Source organism: Thermobia domestica, chromosome 1 (assembly GCF_964235325.1).
Source record: "Thermobia domestica chromosome 1, izTheDome1.hap1.1, whole genome shotgun sequence".
Lineage (NCBI taxonomy): Eukaryota > Metazoa > Arthropoda > Insecta > Zygentoma > Lepismatidae > Thermobia > Thermobia domestica.
Genome location: NC_137454.1, coordinates 201,504,739 through 201,526,907, shown reverse-complemented (window position 1 = coordinate 201,526,907; position 22,169 = coordinate 201,504,739). Strand labels below are relative to the sequence as shown.

The following is a 22,169-nucleotide window of genomic DNA, read 5'->3' as shown; positions in this document are numbered from 1 at the left end:
TCACCAACTCGATTTCAATCCAGGTTTACCATTTATATCGTTCTTTTTGTTGCTGCCGCTAGTAGGATTATGAACAAACAAGGCTGCGAAAAGTTCATCAAGGGCATCTTACATGAAGCAGAATAACGAAATTCTGAAAATCTTTTGCCCCCTTTAACACCAGAGTTTATTTAATGACAAGAGAAAGCTGGAAGAGTGAATAGCCGTTGATAAATATATTAGGATTGATCATCATCATCATCATCATAGGTATTCTGCCTTTATTGGCAGGCCACTTGCCGCAGCTGAGAAGCTTCCATGCTCCACGGTCCTCCGCTAACCTTTTCGTCTTCGCGTATGATCTTTCTGTTTTAATATCATCCATTAATTGTAGTCTCCTTCGCCCCCTCCCTCTCTTTCCCGCCACCATACCCTCTAGGACGTCCCTCATGATACAATCTCTTCTTAGGCAATGTCCCTACCAGTTTCTCTTCCTCTTCCTAATTATATCTAAAAGTGTTCTTTTCTCACCCACCATTTCTAACACTCTCTCATTCGTTTTCCGCTCGACCCAACTAATTCTTTCCATTCTTCTCCACACCCACATTTCGAAGGCTTCCAGTCGATTTTCGTCACCTTTACGTAATGTCCACGTTTCCGCCCCATACAGTACAACACTCCACACGAAGTATTTTATGAGTCTTTTTCTCAACTCTTTGTTCAAGGTCCCACAAAACAGACTTTTCTTTCTTTTAAAGGCTTCTTTCGCCATTCCTATCCCTGCTTTTATTTCACGTTCGCATTTCATGTCATTACTAAGAATACTACCCAGGTATCGAAAACTATTCACTTGTTCTATTTTCTCCCCTCCTACTTTTATATCTGACACAGACCCCTTCGTTCCAATTACCATGGTTTTTGTCTTTCTAACATTTATTTTCATCCCATATTCTTCAAAGCCCTTTCTCATTTTTTCTAACATTTTATTGATTTTCTTTTCAGATTCTGCAACAAGCGCCATATCGTCTGCAAATCTTATGCATCTAATCATTCTACCTCCTACCGAAATGCCATCATCATCATGTATAATAAAATAATACGACCCCTTTCTACAAGCCATGGAACGTGTATGCTGATGAAAAAGTTTCGTAAATAGTACATTTCACTCAGTTCACTAGTAGTTATTAGTTTTTACACTAACAGTTATGTTTGGTTTTCCTCTCAACGGCTGATGTCGGATCTATGATTTGTTTTTTGTACGGTGGACCATCTAGCAGGTCAGCTATCTTTTCCTTATAAACTTGCGTAGGTATTAAAACGATGAAATCACCTTCGTCAGCTGGCAGTATTGTAATGTCTCGGTTATCACCAAGCGAATTAAGAGCAGCGCGTTCTGCTTTGGTTATGATGGATTTCAGTAGGATGGCCTTCGAAAGGGCCTGTTTGGCTTCTAATTTTATCTTGTTACTTACATCTGATGGCAAATGGCTCACGGCTCGTTCAATTCCGGCTATGATCTCCTTGGTGAGAATATACTTTGATATGGGTGCGAAGTTATCCTTTCTTAAGCACAAAGGTACTGGCGTCGTCCAATTGTTTGTCTGTTAGGTTAACGATGTGTTTGTTATAACTGGATCTCGGTACTTTACTTTTCTTGATCTGCAGACGTGAAAACTTCTTTACTTGATTGGTAGGTAGGTAACTTATGTCGGAGTAGGTCGGCATTACTTGCGGTAGCTGCATCAACTCCGAGTCAGATGGTGACAGAATCGAAGTTTCCTCCAGATGACCAAGCAGGAAAAAGTGATCAATCTTATTCAGCCGACTGCGAATAAAATGAAACTTTTCCTTTGCCATAGTCTGGTGAGTGTCAAGATTCGTGTGATTGCCAGAGAATGTACGTAAAAACGAAATTCTGTGAATTCTAGAACTATGTCTTGGTCTTTGCATCTCAGCAGCAAGGCCGGATGTCTATGTAAACGTGCCTTCTATAATCGCATTCTGGACTTCCCGAAAATCTGCGCACGAGCCTGTCTACATACGGAAGCCAACACTTTGACTCTATACTTTACCAAAAGTTCACAAGAATGGGTATATTTTAGGCCTAATATTAGCACCGTAGGAAGCCCAACCTATCACCTGGCAAAGTACCGTACATCAATTTTAAATTTGTTAGTTGGAAACTGTAAACATTACATTTAAAACTCCTCTGATTTTGTTAAGATCCTGGAGAACCTTAAAGTGGGTCCAAACGACCTCTTGGCCAGTCTTGACGTAGTTTCTCTATTCACAAGAGTTCCTGTCAAGAATACTATGCAGCTGATACGATATCACTTTAGCCCGGAACTAACTGATCTGTTTAATTATATACTGACCTCCACGTACTTTCTGTATGATAGATGTTGCTATGAACAAATATATGGAGTAGCCATGGGGTTTCTTATCTCTCTCCAGACATTGCCAAATTGCTCCCGGAATGCTTTGAACACGAGGTTCTTGATGTGGTAGTTCTTAAGCCTTCCTGTTTCTTCAGATATGTTGATGATACTTTTACTATCTGGCCCCATAGACCTAAAACGCTACAGGATTTTCTGGAATTTCTTAACAGTTTCCACCTTCAGATCACTTACGGAACTGGAGCGAAATGGATGTTTCCCTTTTCTTGATATTCTTGTTCGCTGTAAATCTGACGGAACATTAGGATACAGCGTAAATTGGAAGTTGAGACGGACCTTTATCTCAATGCAAGCAACTGTCATCATAAGTAACGTTTTCCAGTTCTAAACACAATGGGCGACGGAGCAGTTTCCGTAAACCAGGAAAGTTTACAAAAGGAATTCATTCATTTTTAATTAGTGTTACAACAGAATAGCTACAACCTTGCAGATATCAACATGGTCATAAAAATGATTGTTACATTCTAATACAAAGTGATCGAGAAAGTCAAAGGTGAGGATTACCTCTTCACTACTGTATCACGTTTCATCGGCCACACCTCTCGTAAACTCTGCAGACTACTTGCCAAACATGTTATACAAGTTATTCACAATTCTCCAGCCAACATCAGATCGTTATTCAAACCAATGAAGGACAATCTGTACCTGTGCAATCCTTGAGTGTATCGTATACCTTGTGAATGTGGCAGACTATACATAGGACAAACTGGACGCACCATAGAACAACGATACAAAGAACACAACAGTCCATCAGACTTCAGCAACTCGAAAAGCCAGGACTAGTAGAGAATAGCTTACAGCGGGGACATAGATGCAGTTTTATAAATACTATTGTAGTAGTCAAATGCGGCAATTTTTGGAACAGAATAATAAAGAAGCCAAAGCCATATCACGTGAAAGCAACAATTTCAATAGATACAATGGGTTTGAACTCAGTTCTATGTGATCGGCATTCTCAGGAACAAAAAACAGACGGTCAACAGAGGCAATTCTCGTAACAACACCAGCACCAGCCAAACACAGGCACTCACCCATAGGACCGCCTCTACGTAATTATATATATATATATATATATATGCCCACATATCACTGATCTCTTCATAAAAATCCCTAAAAATGAATGCAATGTCTGCATTCGAAACGTCAGACGTCTGCATTTTCACTTAATGATAGCCCGAGAAAATTTACTAGAATCACGTCGCCAAAAAAAATTCAATTCTGTCATTAGATAACATATATTATAGCAGCCACTTCTCAAATGTCTTAGTCCTTTCTCACAAATTAACGCAGGGAGCATGGTAACTCAGTGGTAGAGTGCTCATCTCTGGTCAGAGGGATATCTCTGACGTTATTTTCACCTTATTTTTAATTATTTAGTAGTTTTTATTACCTTTATAATATCTGTTTATCAACTTACAGTTATTTTTCTAAACTTACAAGGTACTTTTGCCTCATATTCTATTGCATTCAAAACGTGAAGTCGCTTGTGGCATCATTTAATATTATTCAATTGAGCTGATTTTTTTTTCATAGGGAGGCACGCTGGCTCAGTGGTAGAGCGCTTACCTCTGGTGTGTGGGGTCCCTGGTTCGATACCCTTTCAAGTAAATTTGTAACAGACAACTTCGTGCCTATGGTTTTTCTGAGTATACTCCCGTTTCCTTCCACATGATCATTCTACCAATTCCTTCATCATCGTTCACTTGCCTTAACTATCCGTCTCTCTCAGCCTAAAGGACATAATCGTGGGAAATTAAACTGGAATATTTTACTTTTTCTCAGGGGTTATTTTGGTTCTTATATGGAACTATTTTAGAGGCTGAGACTAAAAATAAATAATAAAACTCGGAAGTCGGAAATAAAAGACTACCCTAAAATTATATAAATGGGTCGAATTGAGAACTTCCTCTTTCTTGAAGTCGGTTAAAAATAGGATGAAATACCAAAGAAACGAGTTTATTTAATACAAGTCGTAACATGTTTGTCCAATGATACTTCTAACGCTAAACACTGTGGTTTAACCTCTGGAGGTACAGTTGTATCCTTTTAATGGTAGTTTTGAATATATTGAAGACGAGGTTCATTCGGAAAGAGCCTTTATTTTCTTTCTAAGGAAAAAATGTTAAATACCTCACATTATGTTCAACAGTTATTGGCACACAGCAGGTTCATGAGATTCTGCAGTCTTTTGGGAGTCAAGAAGGTTTCAGAATGCTGGACACCTTATCTGCATTGTGACAGGAATAGAAACTGAGTAGATCCGACATTTGTCACCAACTTTAATAACTGCTAGTTCGTCATGAGGATTTATTATGGCAACGAATAATAACAACCAACAAAACACAGATCCCATACTTTAGACCAGAAACCAAACGTCAGAGTGACACGGAATACTGTAGGTGTTCAACTTTATGTTCCCTCTACTGAAAAGTCAATTATTACGATATACACGGATTCTGATGGAATAATCTTGATTGATTCCTACCAAAGGGAACAACAATTGACACAAATACGTACAGTTCTAACCTTTTGTACGGTCTGCTGCTACACGCGAATACACAACACTGACCTTGAAATTTTTATAATCGAGCACTGCAGTACCACGATAGTGAATGAGTACATACTGCTCGTCGAACAAAGGAAAATTAAAAAACCTGAACCGTACAGGGAATTGTTCCCATAACTGCCTTATTCGCATGATCTCGCTCCAAGCGACTCTTTTCCTTCCCAGAACTGAAGAAACATTTGCTTGTCGTGTCGTTTCGAACTTCAGTAACGTGAAAACATGCTATAGACCAGTAGATAAAAGTAAGATTGAAAAAGTTTTCAAAAGTGGCCAGAAAGCTTACAGCTAAACGAAAGTTCTATTTTAAAACTACATTGTGATATAAGGAAAGTTAATGAAATTAGAAATTTAAAACAAAATTCCTACAGCTTTAGAAACATACATGACACTACCAAACCTGCAACAAAACTGAAAATAATGCCTGCTGTTGGGAGTCATCCTTTAACAATAACTCTAATTATTAGTACTGTCACTTTACACATTTTTTTGAATACTTTGCCTTAGCATTATCATCATTATGTTTCTCGAAGAAACACAATACTAATTTCGAAGTATTAAGATGTTTAGCATTAAATAAGTTTCAACAACAATAAAACTATAAACGGTTAATCTTCCTTTTTTCTTCTTTCAGGGCTACTTTCTAGTATTTCTTTTCCTCTTCGTATCCTGCCTGTCAGACGAAGTGGAAAGCAGTGGTGAGAAATCTTTGGTGAGAAAGCGACGTGAGCCTCCAATAATGATTATACGTCATAGACCCCACCACCATCGAATTACACTGAAGCCTATGCATGCATCTCCCAAAACAAAACGGCCACCAAAACGAAGACCTAAGTCACCAAAACCCACGCCCACGTACATTACTACGAAACCTAGTTATGGATCGTCTGGACCAAGTCATGGACCACCTGCACAGAACTACGGCCCACCTACCCAAAGCTATGGTCCACCCCAACAAAACTATGGTCCACCAAAACAAAGCCATGGACCTCCAAAAGGAAAAGGTCCACCAACGAAGCAAAATTATGGTCCCCCAAAATCAAGTAGACGTCCATCTAAACAAAAGTACGGTCCACCTCAACAGAACTATGGTCCACCTCAACAGAACTATGGTCCACCTCAACAGAATTATGGTCCGCCATCACAAAGCTATGGACAACCACAAAGTCATGGTGCTCCAGCACAGAACTACGGATCACCTGCGCCTAACTATGGCCAACCAGCACAAAACAGCTATGATTCTCCAACGCAAAATTATGGTTCACCTGCACCAAGCTACAGTTCACCACAAAATGGCCCTCCAACAAATAATTATGGATCACCTCCACCAAATTACGGCCCGCCAACACAAAGTCACGGTCCTCCAACGCAAAGTTATGGTTCACCTTCACCAAGTTACGGAGCACCACAAAGCCATGGATCTCCAATGCAAAGTTATGGATCGCCTGCACCAAGTTACGGTGCACCACAAAGTAATGGGCCTCCAACACAAAGCTATGGTTCTCCCGCACCAAGTTACAGTCAACCATCTCAAAGTTACGGTTCACCAAATCAAGGCTACAGTCAACCTGACCCAAGTTACCATGCAACACAGCAATCTCCGTCCAGTTACAGTCCTCCACAAGGCAACTATGGTCCAGCGCCATCGAATAATCGACCATCTCAACAGTACAGCTCACCTAATTCTTATAATACTATTAGCATCACTAATTCTTACGAAGAACCTCAAACGAATTCATACAATAGACATCCTCCACCACAATCTTATAGGCAGCCATCTTCTTCCAGCTATGAACCTCAACCAATTGACTCCTACGATTCATCACAGTTTGACGATGATTCATACTCGAATTCTTACGATTCACATAATTCCAATTCTTTCAACTCAAATTCATACGGATCCCCTTCTGATTCATACAGTCCATCATCTCAGACTTCTTCACATAGTTCATACTCCCAGCCACCTTCCCATAAATCACCATATGCAGATACATATTCCGACTACGATGATTCCTATGGAATGTTCTCTGTGGTTTCCGGAACAGTATATAAGTACAATGACACTCAATCAAATTCAAGTAAACAAAAATACTCATCCTCATACAAGACACCTCACAAAGCTAACACCAAAAACCGAGGTAAGCCTCGGAAATCTCAAAGAAAACCAGTAAATGTTTTTATCAATCCACAAACAACAACTACAGCTAGCACGCCCTCTTTCAAAAGCTATTACAACAATCAACAATCATCATCTACGACACATGAACACACTTCATTAAACTACGATCCCGCACAGTTCCAATCATATCGTATAAATCACGACCTAGCAGGGGCAGCATCGAACTCGCATGTCAGTGTTGTAACAGAGCGCAGTTCAAGTGTTGTCGAAGATAATCCTTTGTTAATTTCATACGGTGACTGGGCAAAACGAGTTGAGAAAAGGTTTAATAATCTCGCCAACAAAATAGTGATTCCATGATCATGGTACTGATGAAGGATAATGGTCAAATTTTCAAAGGATTTTAAGAGTGGGGAAAGATATCCAATGCATATATGAATATGGACGGTATAGAATTTACACATGGTTATGATGGAAATAACAAATCACTGAAGTTAAAGTTGCATTATCTTCACCTAATGCCGACTACAGAAGAAAATAGTGATTAATGGAACATGCATATTTCTTGTCATATGAAGCCAACTAAAATATTTATGAAATTTTGACACTATCTAATGACAATGACTTTCTTGAAGAGGTAATGTCAGTATGTGTGAATGTGCGTATATATATGTGTGTGTGTGAACAATAGAGAAAGTATCTAAAATGACATGTGTGAGAATATAATATATAAGTACGTATGTGTGACAATTTAAAAAAAAAAAACAACTTTTATATGCAAATATTGAAAGAAAAGATACATTATATATATATATATATATATATATATATATATATATATATATATATATATATATATATATATATATATATATATAGCGGGTAGAAAAAAAGTTTTATGTAAACCTCTTGAGTCACTACATAAATTTATTGCAGTATACAACATTGAACTTATAAAAATATTATTTTCCTTCGATGAATTATAACAATCTGTAAAATATATATACATACGCTTCTATAGCTTTAGTGAGAAGAACATTATTAAAGGTTTGTATTTAATATATTTTGATGTTCTGATTTTATTTTTAGTTTTAATGACTTCAGAATATCCATAATACTTAAGTCAATTAATTATTATTACTGTCATTATCAAATACACACATTGCGTATTCGAAAATTGGCGGACCTGGTATACTACGTTTAGGGGGTTTCAAACCAAGTAAATTAGTCCTAATACACATGGAAGGATAAAAAGGGTATTTGCAAAGTTACAATTAGCGGGAAAAAGGGAAAAAATTAACTTTCTGATTCAAAAACTATGGGTAGAAGTCTGTGCGCATATAGAATATCACATCCATACAGCATCCACAGATAATAAGATAGCGGACATATGAGCTTATTTGTTCTATAACAATTATGACTGCGAAAGATAGTGTTACCTCCTTTGCAATTCTGCGAAAGCTATGATTTGATATCAATCAAATAAAAGTTACGCATTAAATAAATCTCTTTTGACTGTTATTACGCTAAATAAAATGCATAATGCAATCCATGCAGATAAATTATGAAATGAATGGATAAAATACATACGTACTTAGGTTCCTCTCAAATTTCTGAGAAGAAAATTATCGAGTTTGTAATACCGTATCTGTCAAATTATTTTGAAGCAAAGCAAATTTTTTATTTCATCATTCGTATGGTATGAGCGTCTTTGTTGAAAACACAAAAGTGCAATTGAAACAGAAGGTCCTTGAGAAAGAATACAGGAAAACAAACTTGCATAAAATTACACTAGAACTTCATATTAACTATATGGCTTTAAAAGAAAGAAAAAAAAAAGAAAGAAAGAAAGAAAAGAAAAGAAAAGAAAAGAGAGACATTTTTTGTCTGGCGGTTATTTGTCCGAAAAAGGTTATCAATCATATTTTAATACAAGTCAGTAATTTATATATTGCTTTCGAAGGATGGTCACGGAAATTCTTGTTTTCTAGTGAACAACAGCGATTTTATCCGCTGTCCGCAAAGGAGTACAAAAATAAATCGGCATAAGCGCAGACCTAACTGTATCCATTTCTATAAAGTTCAAGCATTCGCTTAGAAACTTGTACAGTCTTTACCTATATAACTATGTTTCAGAATCATGAGGTAACTGCACAATAAGTAAAATAAATCGAAGCATGGGATCACGGTTTCAAGTACAGATTTGTCACAGATGGAATTTCTATAGAAGATGATAGTGGAATATCACTTCATTTTACTATATTCATCACTAAAGTAGCCCAGTATCACTTTTTTACCTTCCTCATCTCATGTAATATTAAATGATATTTCAATAATTTATGCAACAAGTGTTTATCTTTAACGGGATGTATTTGATATATGTTGATTCTAAATTAAAATTTGAACGCTTCTTAAAAAAAAATCTACAGATGCCATTAAATTAGCTTCCTCAAGTCAAGACAGCTAAAGTCCCTTGCTCGTATCCAAAAATATATTTTCACTAAATTTCACGAGTATGGTCTGAATAGATAACATTTGCAACCAAAAGGTAAAATATTCATTTATTCAGACGTTCAACCAAAGAGTAAATGAAACTTGCTTGGTGAGACAAGAAAAGCTTATATAGCTCCTTGTGTTGCTTTTACTGTATATATAAGTATTCAAGAAGTGGAAACCTAGCTAAATATTTTACCTGCTACCGGAAATGTTTTTTTTTTTTTTTACTAAAATTCACGAAAATTACTAGAAGCGTTTTCAACATATAATTGAGGCGCTTTCGAAATAACTTTCTTGACAGAGGTCTTAAATCGTCTTTTTTTTCTGCAAAATTGAAGTTAGGATCTAGCTAAACAAACGTTTTCTTTAACCAGAACATGGCTTTTCATTGCGATTGTTACAGCTATTTCAAGATATAATTGATATACCACAGAAATATTTTTTTCTACAAACCCCTAAATATGTCTCGTAAAACTGAGACGTAGTTAAATCGATTTCTTCTACCTAACTAGGGGTTTTCATAAAATTTCATAAAAATCGAAAAAACTGTTTTTAAAATATAATTGAAGTGCCCCGTATTTCTTCTATAAAAGGCTCTAAATATCTTTTTAGAAGTTGACAACTACCTAAAACTACTTTCTCGAACCCGAAAACCTATTTTTCAAATTTCACGGATATCTGATGAAAAACTCCGTTTCTAAGTTCACTCTTAAAAGATTGGACAAAGTTGCGTTTAAGGTTTTGGAGAGAAAGCCACATAACATAATACTAAATTGTAAACATTATGTAATCTACGAGGTGCATTCAAGTTATAACACTTTAATTTTTTTCTCAGGACTGGTAACAGATAGAAACGTGCTGTTTGTTTTAAAATACGCGAACATTTGTAGTCAATGCGTGACAGAGATGGCAACACCGTACGGCATACAGAACTCTAGTGGCAGCGGTGAGAGTAATGACTGTTTTTGATACTTACGATACTCGTAAAACGGCGTTGTTTTCATTACAAGAACAGCGCGCAATTATTCGTTTTCTCTATTTGCATGGTGTGACACCTCTTGAAATTCATCGCCAGTTTGAGACATGCGATGATAGTGTCATGGATGTGTCTAATGTGCGTTCGTGGGTGCGACAGTTCAAAGAAGGCAGAACGTCGTGTGGCAATAAACCGAAACAATCTCGGCCTCGCACAAGCCGGTCTGATGACAATGTGCACAGATCCCAAGGAAATGCCAACTTTGGAGGCGAATGTGTTCCACACTCATTCGGCGATCCTCTAAAACAACTTTCTCCAGTCGTTCGATCATATCGTCGGATCGGCTTGTGTGAGGCCGAGATTGTCTTGGTTTTTTGTCACATGACGTTCTGTTTTCTTTGAACTGTAGCATCCACGAACGCACATTAGACACATCCACGGCACCACGTCTTACTCAACTGGCGATAATTTCAAGTGGTGTCACACCACGCAAATGGGGAAAACGAGTATCATAAATATCAAAAAAAGTCATTACTCTCACCGCTACTATTAGAGTTGTGTGTGTCATACGGTGTTGTCATCTCTGTCACACACTGACAACAAGTGGTTGCTTATTTTAAAACAAACAGCACGTTTGTATCTGCTACCAGTCCTGATATAATAATAAATAAATAAATAAATAAATAAAAAACTGAATGCACCTCGTGAATGAGCATTGTTTTATGCAACTAACTGAACAAAAAAATAGTTGTGAGGAGTCCAGTTGGGCGTCATATTTCGCACTTTATATTCAATATTGTTCTTAACCGGATACTTTGCAGCCACATTTGTTTTTTTTTATTTTTTCTTCTCTTCCGAGTTCACATCTGATGAAATGTTTATTAAAAGTACTTGCAGTATACCCTTTTAAAGTATTGTCTAATAATATCCCCACTATTTTTCTGGTAAATAATTTATTGTTATATATGCTACATGAAACACGGTGAAATGTGATTATAAACTAAGATGATCTTATTTTAATTGATTTTAATTACACTTTCAATTTCTTTTACATCATTTCTCACTGCATCACAAATATCATAATTAAGTTTATTGCATGTGGTTTAAGTTTAATTTTGATTAAACACATTTCTTGGTAACTTTGCATTTGTAGAGATTAGAACAAAATCATTACTCAATGTTTTGACACAAATACTGGCTAAGAAAATTTTCATTTATATAATGAATTTATACCGGCTGCGGAAAAATACCACTACCAAACTTCGAGAAATCACTCCTTATAACAAACGAAAGAAAATGTAATAAATATGGTTTGAAAAACACCTCTCAGACTTATAAACCACCAAAATACGAAAAATCACTTTTTAAAATGTCCCGGCTTGAAAATTATGAGGTATCGCAAACAAGTCAACGAATTACACAGGAAATAGTATCCGCTCTACCTACATATCTATAATTCATAATCCTTTGATACTAGCTAGCTAACTGTATAATGGAAGTTAGATTACGGAAATACACTTTTAATTACTTATTGTGTATCATTTCGCCTGTACTGAAGAATTGTATATAAATTTGAGTTGAGTTGAGTTGATTTTGAGTTTAACGTCCCTTTGAGCAGCGAGGCTACATGAGACGGGACCTACTGATTAACATAGAATCCGAACCACATGAGCTCCCGCCGGGAACCGAACCCGGGTCTCCCACGCCAAAGGCGCGTACACTAACCGCTTAGCAACGAAGGAGGTCGTAAATAAATTTATAGTATTAATATTAATTTCCACTGAAAAAGTGCATTCTGCAAAAGATGGCAAAGAACTGAAAGGAGAACTTGGGTTACTTTACACAAAAATTCAGTACGTGCCAATCTTAAGCAAAGAGAACAATTTAACTCAATGAATAATTATAAGTTGTGCAAAAATCAATAAATTAATTTCGCAAGAATAAGGTCAACCTTTGTTCAGTATATGCAAAAGAGTAGTAGCAAATGATAACATAAAATCAACAGATCTCTGTTATACCTGTATGTAAAGAATAAACCTCATCACGTCAAGAAACTAAAAAATCATAAGGTAGGAAATCATGAGAGATACACAACTTATAGTTGAACTAGATCAGAAGGAAAATTTGGGAAAAATATTCAAAGAATGGAAGCAGCCCTACATTCTGTATAGTATCTTACCACCACTTCCATTGTAATCCTAAATTAATTCGTCTGCTTTATTTTCCATTCATGGACACAAGTGACAGAATATTTAGTTGAGTACCTCGCCGACTCCTGTTCCGAAAAAACAGCATTCTATACCTACATCAAAGATGGATAACTTACCAAAAAAAAAAAGCAATATATATATACGGCCAACTTAATTAAGGAAAGTTTTTACCCGAAGTTATATCTGCTACTTCCAACACTCAATATTAAAAATGGTACGTTAAAAAGTAATCCATAAATATTCTTTGATTTTGAAAACAATTATATATATATTGAGAGTTTGTGGATAATTATCATGCTAGATAAGAACTACATATTGACTGGTATAATCATTGCCGCCATTTTGTAATCAGCCATCATGAATCAAGCGAAAATGTTAAATAGGAAGGAGTCTTGTGGGTAAATTGTACTGAAGTTTTATCAGAAATTCATTGTTGTTATTCATTTTGTGATAACTACATAATAATTATAAATAATAACACGAAATTTGAGTGGCCACCATTTGAATCACGCTATATATATATATATATATATAATAAGAAAAAGACCACCTAATATATCGATCTAGAGTGCAATTTTGTCAGAACCTTAATGAATTAAGCTAATGACTCACCATTCTGCAATGTGCTGCAGGAGTGCGAAGTGGACCAAGACAATGTCACGGGTACAGATCTCAAATAGTGCCAAAGTACGATATTTTATAGTAATACTGCTTTTGAACTTGATATTAAATTCTTGTTACTTAAAATGTTAAAACCTTAAGTGTAATTTAGATATTTTGTGCATTCCCAGGAATTCGCTAAGAAAGGGAAATAAGAAAGAAAAATAGCTACCTTGACACAGGTTTCTGTTATCTTCCCAACATCTTGCAGAGAAAAAGTATTTCCTAAAACACATACAATACCAGTTTCACATTTTATTGTTACCGGCTGCATAATGTAAACTTTATTTTCACAGTTCTGATAAACGGTGTACATTATCCCTTGCATTAACTAACATATCACATATTATTCGGCCCTATCTTATGCAAAACGTGGGAACTGCAAGCTTAGTTTCCGAATCTCTTTTTAGCTTCGGCCTTCCTTCCTGCACACTTCATGTTTGTTCTTATGGATGCGGTTCTCTGGCGCAGTGATCCCGGATTCGATTTTGATTGGTGATACACTGAATAATTATTTATCTCCTTTTGCCAACTCACTGTACTAATTTTCAGTAGGTTGCATCCCCTGCGTGGTTTTTTCACGTTCCCTCATAAAGCAAGTCGTCCATTTTCGCAACAACTGATCTAGAGTATGATTCAAGATGGCACCATGATAATCATATGCTTACTGATAAGAGTCCCACTAAGCACGTACAAATAAATACTCATTTGTTTTTCATTTAATAAAATGTTTAAAACCAGGATATCGTTTTCACTTTAACTATATTTCACACTAATTTCATATTATTATCTCTGTCGTAATACAGTTATGGCAAAACAAATAACGGCAATGAATCTCCTGATAAAATATCAGTACAATTTGATTCCTTTCCTACTACAAAATTACTATCACGATTCAAGATGGTTGCTTTCACAATGACAGTCACATTGATTACGCTAGTCAGCTTCTAATTCATCTTATCTACATTAGGTATAAACGTAATTGTATGGGAAGTGTGCTGTGACTTTGGCACGTACTGTATCGGTTGGATCTGTAACTACTTTACATGGAAAGAATACTTTGTAATTTGACACATGGTTTACTTGCTGTTTACGCTCCATTATAACAGCTATAATATTGACTTGGAAACTTTTCTTACACTGAAATTGGACTCTGCGAGTCACTTTGTGTTTCTTGACAGAGAAAATTGAATTTCGTAAATATTATGCAGCACATTCAACATACAATCAAATTTTGCTACAACGTACTACAGTTAACATAGTTGCTTCACTGATGTTATTTTCCAGTGTAGTCTCGTCTCTCAAGGCAATTTTTGCATCAAGACAATTGAAAACCTTTAGAAAAAAAAAAAAAAGAAAAAAAAAGCAGTTTGGAATTGGTTTCAACCAGAACTATGGAACCCGATAAACTTCATCCGACGCATGACAGATGAAAACTATCACGTTGTTTGAAGAATCAATAATCGCTGGGGATAAATCCAGCATTAATGACTGCATTCTTGTTCCAAAATATAGTCAACGTAATTTTCTGCCGTAACTACAATCTCGTTTTCTTCGTCTTATGAGAGGATGGATGGACACATTCCATGCTGAGTTTCTATCTTTCAAGTCAAAAATAATTAATACATGCCTCATAAGTAGTGACTGCTAGACCAAAAGGTCACTGAGGAAAAGACAGAATCTTTTCAATATGACAAGAGACACTACAATAAATAAATAAATAAATAAATCAAAATCAAAGGAAACATTACAACTGTGCATAATTACTGAATATACTATTAACAGACTCTAAGTGGATAAATGAATCATGACCTTATCTGGAATATACTATGCATCAAAACTATAAATTTGGAATTACAGAAGCAAAAATGATCGTATCTGACAGAGAAAGAGACCACAATAAATGTTAACTGAATACACATTTCCGAGAAAAGTACATATTGTACTCTTATTTCTTCCGCGATTATATTACTGGAATATGCATCAGTCACAATAAATAACTTTCTGTCCTGTGAATAATTAATGAAATAAAGGATTTTTATAATTAACTTCTAACGTTTTGCAGAAATAGAAAGTATTACTTTTGTATTTTAATATAATGTTCATGTGAAATATAATCTATTGTGATATATATATATATATATATATATATATATATATATATATATATATATATATATATATATATATATATATATATATATATGAAAAGGCATTTTCAATAATGGAAGATTATAATTTACCTGTTATGCAAATAAAGTTATTCTGCAACTTTTAACAAATATTTATTTTTAAGTGCTTGTTAAGTGGAAGTATTACAAGTGTCTATTCAGTTTCACACAGATGTTATGGTTTGTTTAAAAATGAAAATCTGATTTATTATTACAAAGTTGAAGTATAAGAAATATAGAAATACAGGTGAATTTAATTACCTGACGATTAAACATAGGTTGTAATATGTGGATGCAAAATTTTACATTACTGTATTGGTCGAACAATTCATCCCTGAATTGACTTCCTTGTAATTATTACGGAAAACTGTATTTTAAAATTGTCTTCAGGTGATAGGGGAATACATATATTTGTTACTCAACCTGTTAGGTTGTTATTCAAGAAGTCTGAAATTAATACCAACTGTAATCATACGGGCCTGATGTTCCTTGTACTCGCCCTCGTGTGAAACGTTCATTCTCGGATTCTCGCTGACTTTCTTTCTGTTAGCATTTTTAACACATATAAGGTTAAATACATGAAGATGCGATTAAATAAATAAAATATGCATGAGAGAGAACGACACATCACAAATACTAAAATTCACAATTTACAAATGGATTTGGAATTTATTGTTCGATCATCATGGACGGTCATCGGTCAACAACGGAAGTCAGGTTTTATTCCTTCTAACGGAGACATGAAGGTGTAACTGCTGGAAGTAGCAACGCTCTTAGAAGGTCGCACAGAACAACTACTGTTGATGCTGTTCGGTTTCTTCCTCTTCTATGGTGTAGGAGTCAATAATAGCGAACCAACTGACAAGGATCATCATCTTAGTGATCCAGCCGATTTCGATCAAATTTGGCGGATAGATAGTAGATACGAAACAAGTGAATACATCTTTTTCATTTTCTGCAGAAAAATGGCTCTTGGGGACAAAGTCCCCGCCTAAAATTTTGAAAGTCGAATCACAGCGCATAAGAAGGATGACACTGAAATGAATGAAATTTCATACAGATATAGTAGACAAAGGAGCACATGTTTCGTATTTTCCTTGACAAAACGGTTTGGTTGGGCAGAGGCTGCTCTAAACCAAGTGTCAAAATTTGTAATGATGGCAGTTCGGATGTATCTAAAGTACACCCATATTGTAACGAAACAGTATATAGAGACATTACACATAAGGTAAGGTAAGATGTGTTTTATCTACGGAAAAAGAGATACTGGAAGCTCTTGTCGGAGAAATAAGGCAGCAAGTTCCAAAAATGAGCAAAAACGAAGAAGAAAATGGATGAAATTTGTACAGAAAGATATGAGGGAAAAGAAGCAAGGAAGTGGTTTATAGTGCAGCTACATACGTAGGCCTAGACCATTGTAATTAGTTTACGCTGTGAGAGGTTCAAATGTCATTATCCATTCTCCGCTCTCTATGTACAATTTAACACCAGTAATTCTGTGGTCCAGAATGGCCCAGAATGAATTTAAACTTCTTCAGTCAGTTGAGGACCACTGTTTATTTTACGTCTACTATATCTGTGCGCAATTTCATTCGCTTCGTTCTACTTCTTGGTATTAACTTGCAAAATTTTAGGCCCCAAGAACTGTTCTTCGCCGAAAATAAAAACACATACTCGCTTATTTTATACGTACTGTCTCTGCACATAATTAGTTGACTAAATCCTGAATGTAGTTAGCTACTTCTGAACAATCTTCTTTACCAATTTTAACATTTCGTGGTCATGAGTTTGCAGAGGCGTCTGCTGCACCCAACCATTTTGTCAAGAAAAATAGAAGCAGTGTTTCCTCATTTTGCGCCTACTATATCTGTGTGCAATTTTATTTGAATCAGTCTACTTCTTCCTGCACTCTTGGCGCCGACATTCTCCCAAAAACAGTTTTTCCGCAGAAAGTTAAATATATATATATATATATATATATATATATATATATATATATATATATATATATATTCTTATATTTATGTCTAGTATCTACCTGCCAAATTTGATCGAAATCCGTTTGGATCACTAAGACGACATTCTTTGTTGGTAATTCAACTTGATACTTTTTAAAATCTAATAAAACATATTTTGCAGTCCTTATTCTCAATTTTGGATGAAATTATCCTGTATTATGTTTGGATTCTTGCAAATGCTTCAAAAGACGCTTAGTTTGGCGACTCTATTATGTGCTTTTATAATCATTTCCCTTATCATATATTGTAATTCCCAAAATGAATTTGAAGTCTCGTTCAAAAACTTATGGCCCCTACCTCTTTAAAAGGCTCTGTAACTTCACCAGAAACGGAAATATATCAAACGAAAATCCCTATATTCTTTCAGATCATTGTTTCAACCAAAATATTAAATTGTCCATCGTACAGCTCTGAGAATACGGCTTTTCAAAGGGAAGTGCATGATCAGATTTTTCAAAAACAAGATGGTACATTTGTTTAGTATAGTCAAGTTAGTTCTCTCAATAAATATTATTTCATATTACTGACATCTAAATCAAAAGTACTGGAAAAGCAAGAAACCAAAGGCGTGTGAACGATTGTTTTCTCTTTGCGAACACTCAAAGATGGAGGTTTCAACAAAATAGAACTTCACCGTCTCCTTTACAAAAAGTATACACCAATTGCAATAGTTCGTCGGTGTTAATTCATGAAAGTCAGAGGAACAAACGGCGAATCCATTTGTATCTACTGTAATGATGTGGTGTGGTTTTCAGTAGCTTTAACGTACCCTTAACACTTTTTTCTTATCTCTCTATATTTAACGTTTTAAACCTTAAAAATGCCGACACAAAGTCAGTGTAAATTAAATAATCAACATTTACGCAGAAGTACAAATAAGTAAGATTACAATTTAGAATTACATAATAATTTTGTCTTATGACGAGACTAAACTAAGGAACTGGATGCTCATCATTAAACTGTAACTTCAATCAGATTGTGTCATATAGACTTGATGGTGAGCAAACGTGTGTCATGTGGACGTGATGATAAATGAAACTTATGCCCTCCGAAATTCGCTACTGTTTGCTTTCTAACACCTTCGTTCTACGTTTGTTGTATGAATAAGATAAAAAAGGAAAAAACCAGTCTGGTTCTATGTTAATATAATTATCAAAGCTCAGAGTGGCGAAAGGAAAAACTTCAAACAGAATTATGCCATATTTCTTAAGCACGAGACAAGTATATCACTAACTACATAACCTCACACTCTCAAAATTTCACTTGCATTCTTTTTTATTAATATGCCACAATGAAAAATAATTTCTATAAAAGATTTTTTAACTCATGTTTAGACTCTAAGACGGAGACACTTACCTTTTTCTCTACGAAATTCTTCCATTCTGAGCTTTGACAATACTCCTGAAAGTCATCGAAAAAGGCTGGTCCTGCTTGTGCTTGAGGAAGGGATGGAATGTGACTTGAGAGTTCCATTGGTCCGTCAAGTTTCTCTAATAAAGCTTTCACCACAGGAATGAGAAATGAATACTGCTCTTGATTTTTTGCTGTAAATAAGCAATTGGGCGTTCCAGTTAAAAACAACAGAAACACAATAAGTTACACTATGCATACTTACGGACTTCATGAAAATGAACAATAAAATTCTAGTTTACCTTAATATGTTGTTTGATTGAGATAAATAAGAACTTTACTATGCACTAAGGGGGAATAAAGTTTTGAAACGAACGTACGTACACCTCTGTATGCTTGTACAAGATTTCTCCCGGTATTTCGGATCAATGTGTAGCCCCTTTCCAACGAAACAAAAAGGGAGCAAAAAAAAAAAGTTAAAACAGTTGTAAGGTAAAGACACACGACTTAAAAAAAAAACAAAAAAAAACATAATATTCTGATTAGAATATTTTGATCATTATGTACATAGTCTTTCTCAGCCTGACTACGTTCTTACATGAACAGTATCATATGGTTTGAAACCAACCGCGCCGGCTGGTGACAATGTCTTTGATCATCTTGCCTCGTATCGATCAATTTGCATAGCATTTTATAAAGACGATTCCATTTTGTGTTTAAACGCCGATAATCAAGATTTAGTTGCGATTTCTTTTCTTCTCATTTTTCTTCTTTCCAACTATACCAAACTAAGTTAAGTTTTTCTTCTTGCACTATCCGTTTTAAGTAAAACTTTTACATCTTTTATCACGTTCAAAATTTTCATGATCTTCAGTATTAGTATTTTTAATATATTCTTTCAACTTACCACTAATAATATGCTCAAATGTTAACTTTTTTGCACATTATGCATATTCCTTCATGTGCCACTATGCTATACGTTTATACAACCTCTGACAAATAAAGTTCGGTGAATGATCTTGTAAACAGAAAGTAGATACAATATGAATGAAACTTGCCTTACTGTCCTTCGAAGTAGTCCCCTCCTGCAGCTATGCAACGCTGAGCACGGCTGTACATGTTCTGGAAACTTTTTGAGAAGTCTTCTTTCGGAATGGTGCTCAGGAGCTTCGTCAAGTTTCGTTGATGTCTGGAATATCGTCAAATCTCTTTCCTTTCAATGCGAGTTTGAGGCGTGGAAACAGGAAGAAGTAGGGAGGATTCAGATCTGGCGAGTATGGTGGAAGGTCAATTTAAACCACCCCTTTTCGGCCAGGAATTGTCTGACGATATTGGCTGTGTGAGGGCAAGCACTGTCGTGAACCAGAAACCATGAACCTTGTTCTGAGTACTGGGGTCGTGCCCTTTGTACACGTTTCATGAAACGTCTCAAAATTTCAACGTATGTAGCAGCATTCAATGTCGCTCCTTCAGGTAGAAATTCCTTGTGGATTATGCCATTGCTGTCAAAAAAGGTGATTAGCAGCGTTTTGATGCGTGATTTTTCTGCTTTGACCTTTTTCCGACGAGGTGATGCAGAACATCATTCCATGCTTTGGCGTTTTGTTTCCGAATCGTACCTCACACACCAGGATTCATCCTCAGCAACAATATACTTCAAGAAATTTGGATTTACATCTGCCATAGTGATAAAATCCTGTGAGGCAAGAACACGTGCGTGCTTCTAGTCATCAGTCAAGTAATGTGGCACGAGCCGAACCACTCGTAAACACTTCAAGGTCATCGCTTGATCTTCATAAACCTGTACCAGCATATCATGAGTTTCTTTCGGTGTCTTGCCAACCTTAAAACAAAACATCAAATTCATCCTTTGTTCGTTCATTTTACTGTTATCAGTTTGGAACTGGACACACTAACACTCACTTGGTATAACGCGTCTCACAACACTCACTTGTATAACGCGTCTCACAACACTCAGTCGGACGAGCAAAGACAGCATGGGAGAGAAGTCCCCAGTTTCAGGAAATAATTATGAAGAGCAAATTCACAAAATTCACTGTTGATGAAAAGGCCGATAGATAAGAAATGCGAGGCCGTAGGCCGAGCGTATTCGGGGGACTGGGGGCGGAGCTCCCAGCTAGCCAAAGGCTTGTTACATGATATATATATATATCGCTGGCGCTCAACTCTACTTCATGTTGTACTAAGTAACAAAACAACAATGCATTCATTATTCATATGAAAGCTGAAAATGTGTATATATATACGTGTATAATTGGAAAGTTTTAAGACAGTTGGCAACACTGCTCAGGGGGAGTAGCTATAATCGCCCGTTAGCATGGAAGCGGTGGTTCGGTGTGTCCTTGAGACATGTTGAAACATGCACCGAGATATCTTTATTCAGTACAGCGTAACAACCAGTTGAGTGCGGGCGCGTGTGTGTGTGTGTGTGTGTTGGCGGATTTTTAAGTGCGCAAAATGGATGAAAAATTGGAACAACGCGTTTGTGTGAAATTTTGTTTTAAAACTGGGAAATCTGCTTCGGAGACTTACGAACTCTTAAAAACAGCTTTTGGACATAAATGTCTGAGCCGGTCAAACGTGTGTATCTGGTTTCATAGATTCAAAGATGGCCGCGAGTCAGTAGAGGATGACCTCCGGTCTGACCAGCCTTCAACATCAAAAACTAACAAAAACATTGCGAAAGTAGGCGATTTAGTGCACTCGAACCGTAGACTTACAATTAGAGAGATGGCTGAAGACCTGAATTTAAGATTCTATTCGGTTCGGTCAATTTTAACTGATGATTTGAACATGCATCGAGTGTCCGCGAAATTCATTCCAAAAGTGTTGTCACACGGGCAGAAACAACATAGACTTAAAGTGTCCCAAGAACTGTTTAATCGAACCGAAATGGACTCAGATTTCTGGGCATGACCCAGAAACAAACGCCCAATTTTCCCAGTGGAAGAGCCCAGATTCACCAAGACCAAAGAAAGTGCAACAAAGTCGGTCGAATGTGAAGACGTTTTTTTTTTTTTTTCTAAGGGTATCGTGCATCATGAATTTGCCTCTAGGAGGCAGAGAGTCAATCAGATGTCCTTCAGCGTTTGCGCGAAAATGTGCGGCGGAAAAGGCCTGCCCTCTGGAAAGAAAAGAATTGGATTCTCC

The 22,169-nt window shown here is 36.1% G+C and overlaps 2 protein-coding genes across 3 annotated transcripts in view; one reads left to right on the top strand and one right to left on the bottom strand.

Annotated features, from left to right (window-relative positions):
- The window catches only part of LOC145692854 (uncharacterized), a 29,454-nt gene extending 21,547 nt beyond the window's left edge, over positions 1–7,907 (top strand). The window contains exon 2 of the mRNA XM_081768378.1: positions 5,633–7,907. Coding sequence (XP_081624504.1) covers positions 5,633–7,477 — 1,845 coding nt within the window. The 3' untranslated portion in view covers positions 7,478–7,907. The remainder of the gene's footprint in view (positions 1–5,632) is intronic.
- Positions 1–22,169, bottom strand: part of LOC145692843 (neurobeachin-like protein 1) — a 561,942-nt gene that overhangs the window by 434,289 nt on the left and 105,484 nt on the right. For both annotated transcript variants that reach the window (XM_081768357.1, XM_081768365.1), the window contains exon 33: positions 19,005–19,192. In XM_081768357.1, coding sequence (XP_081624483.1) covers positions 19,005–19,192 — 188 coding nt within the window. The remainder of the gene's footprint in view (positions 1–19,004; positions 19,193–22,169) is intronic.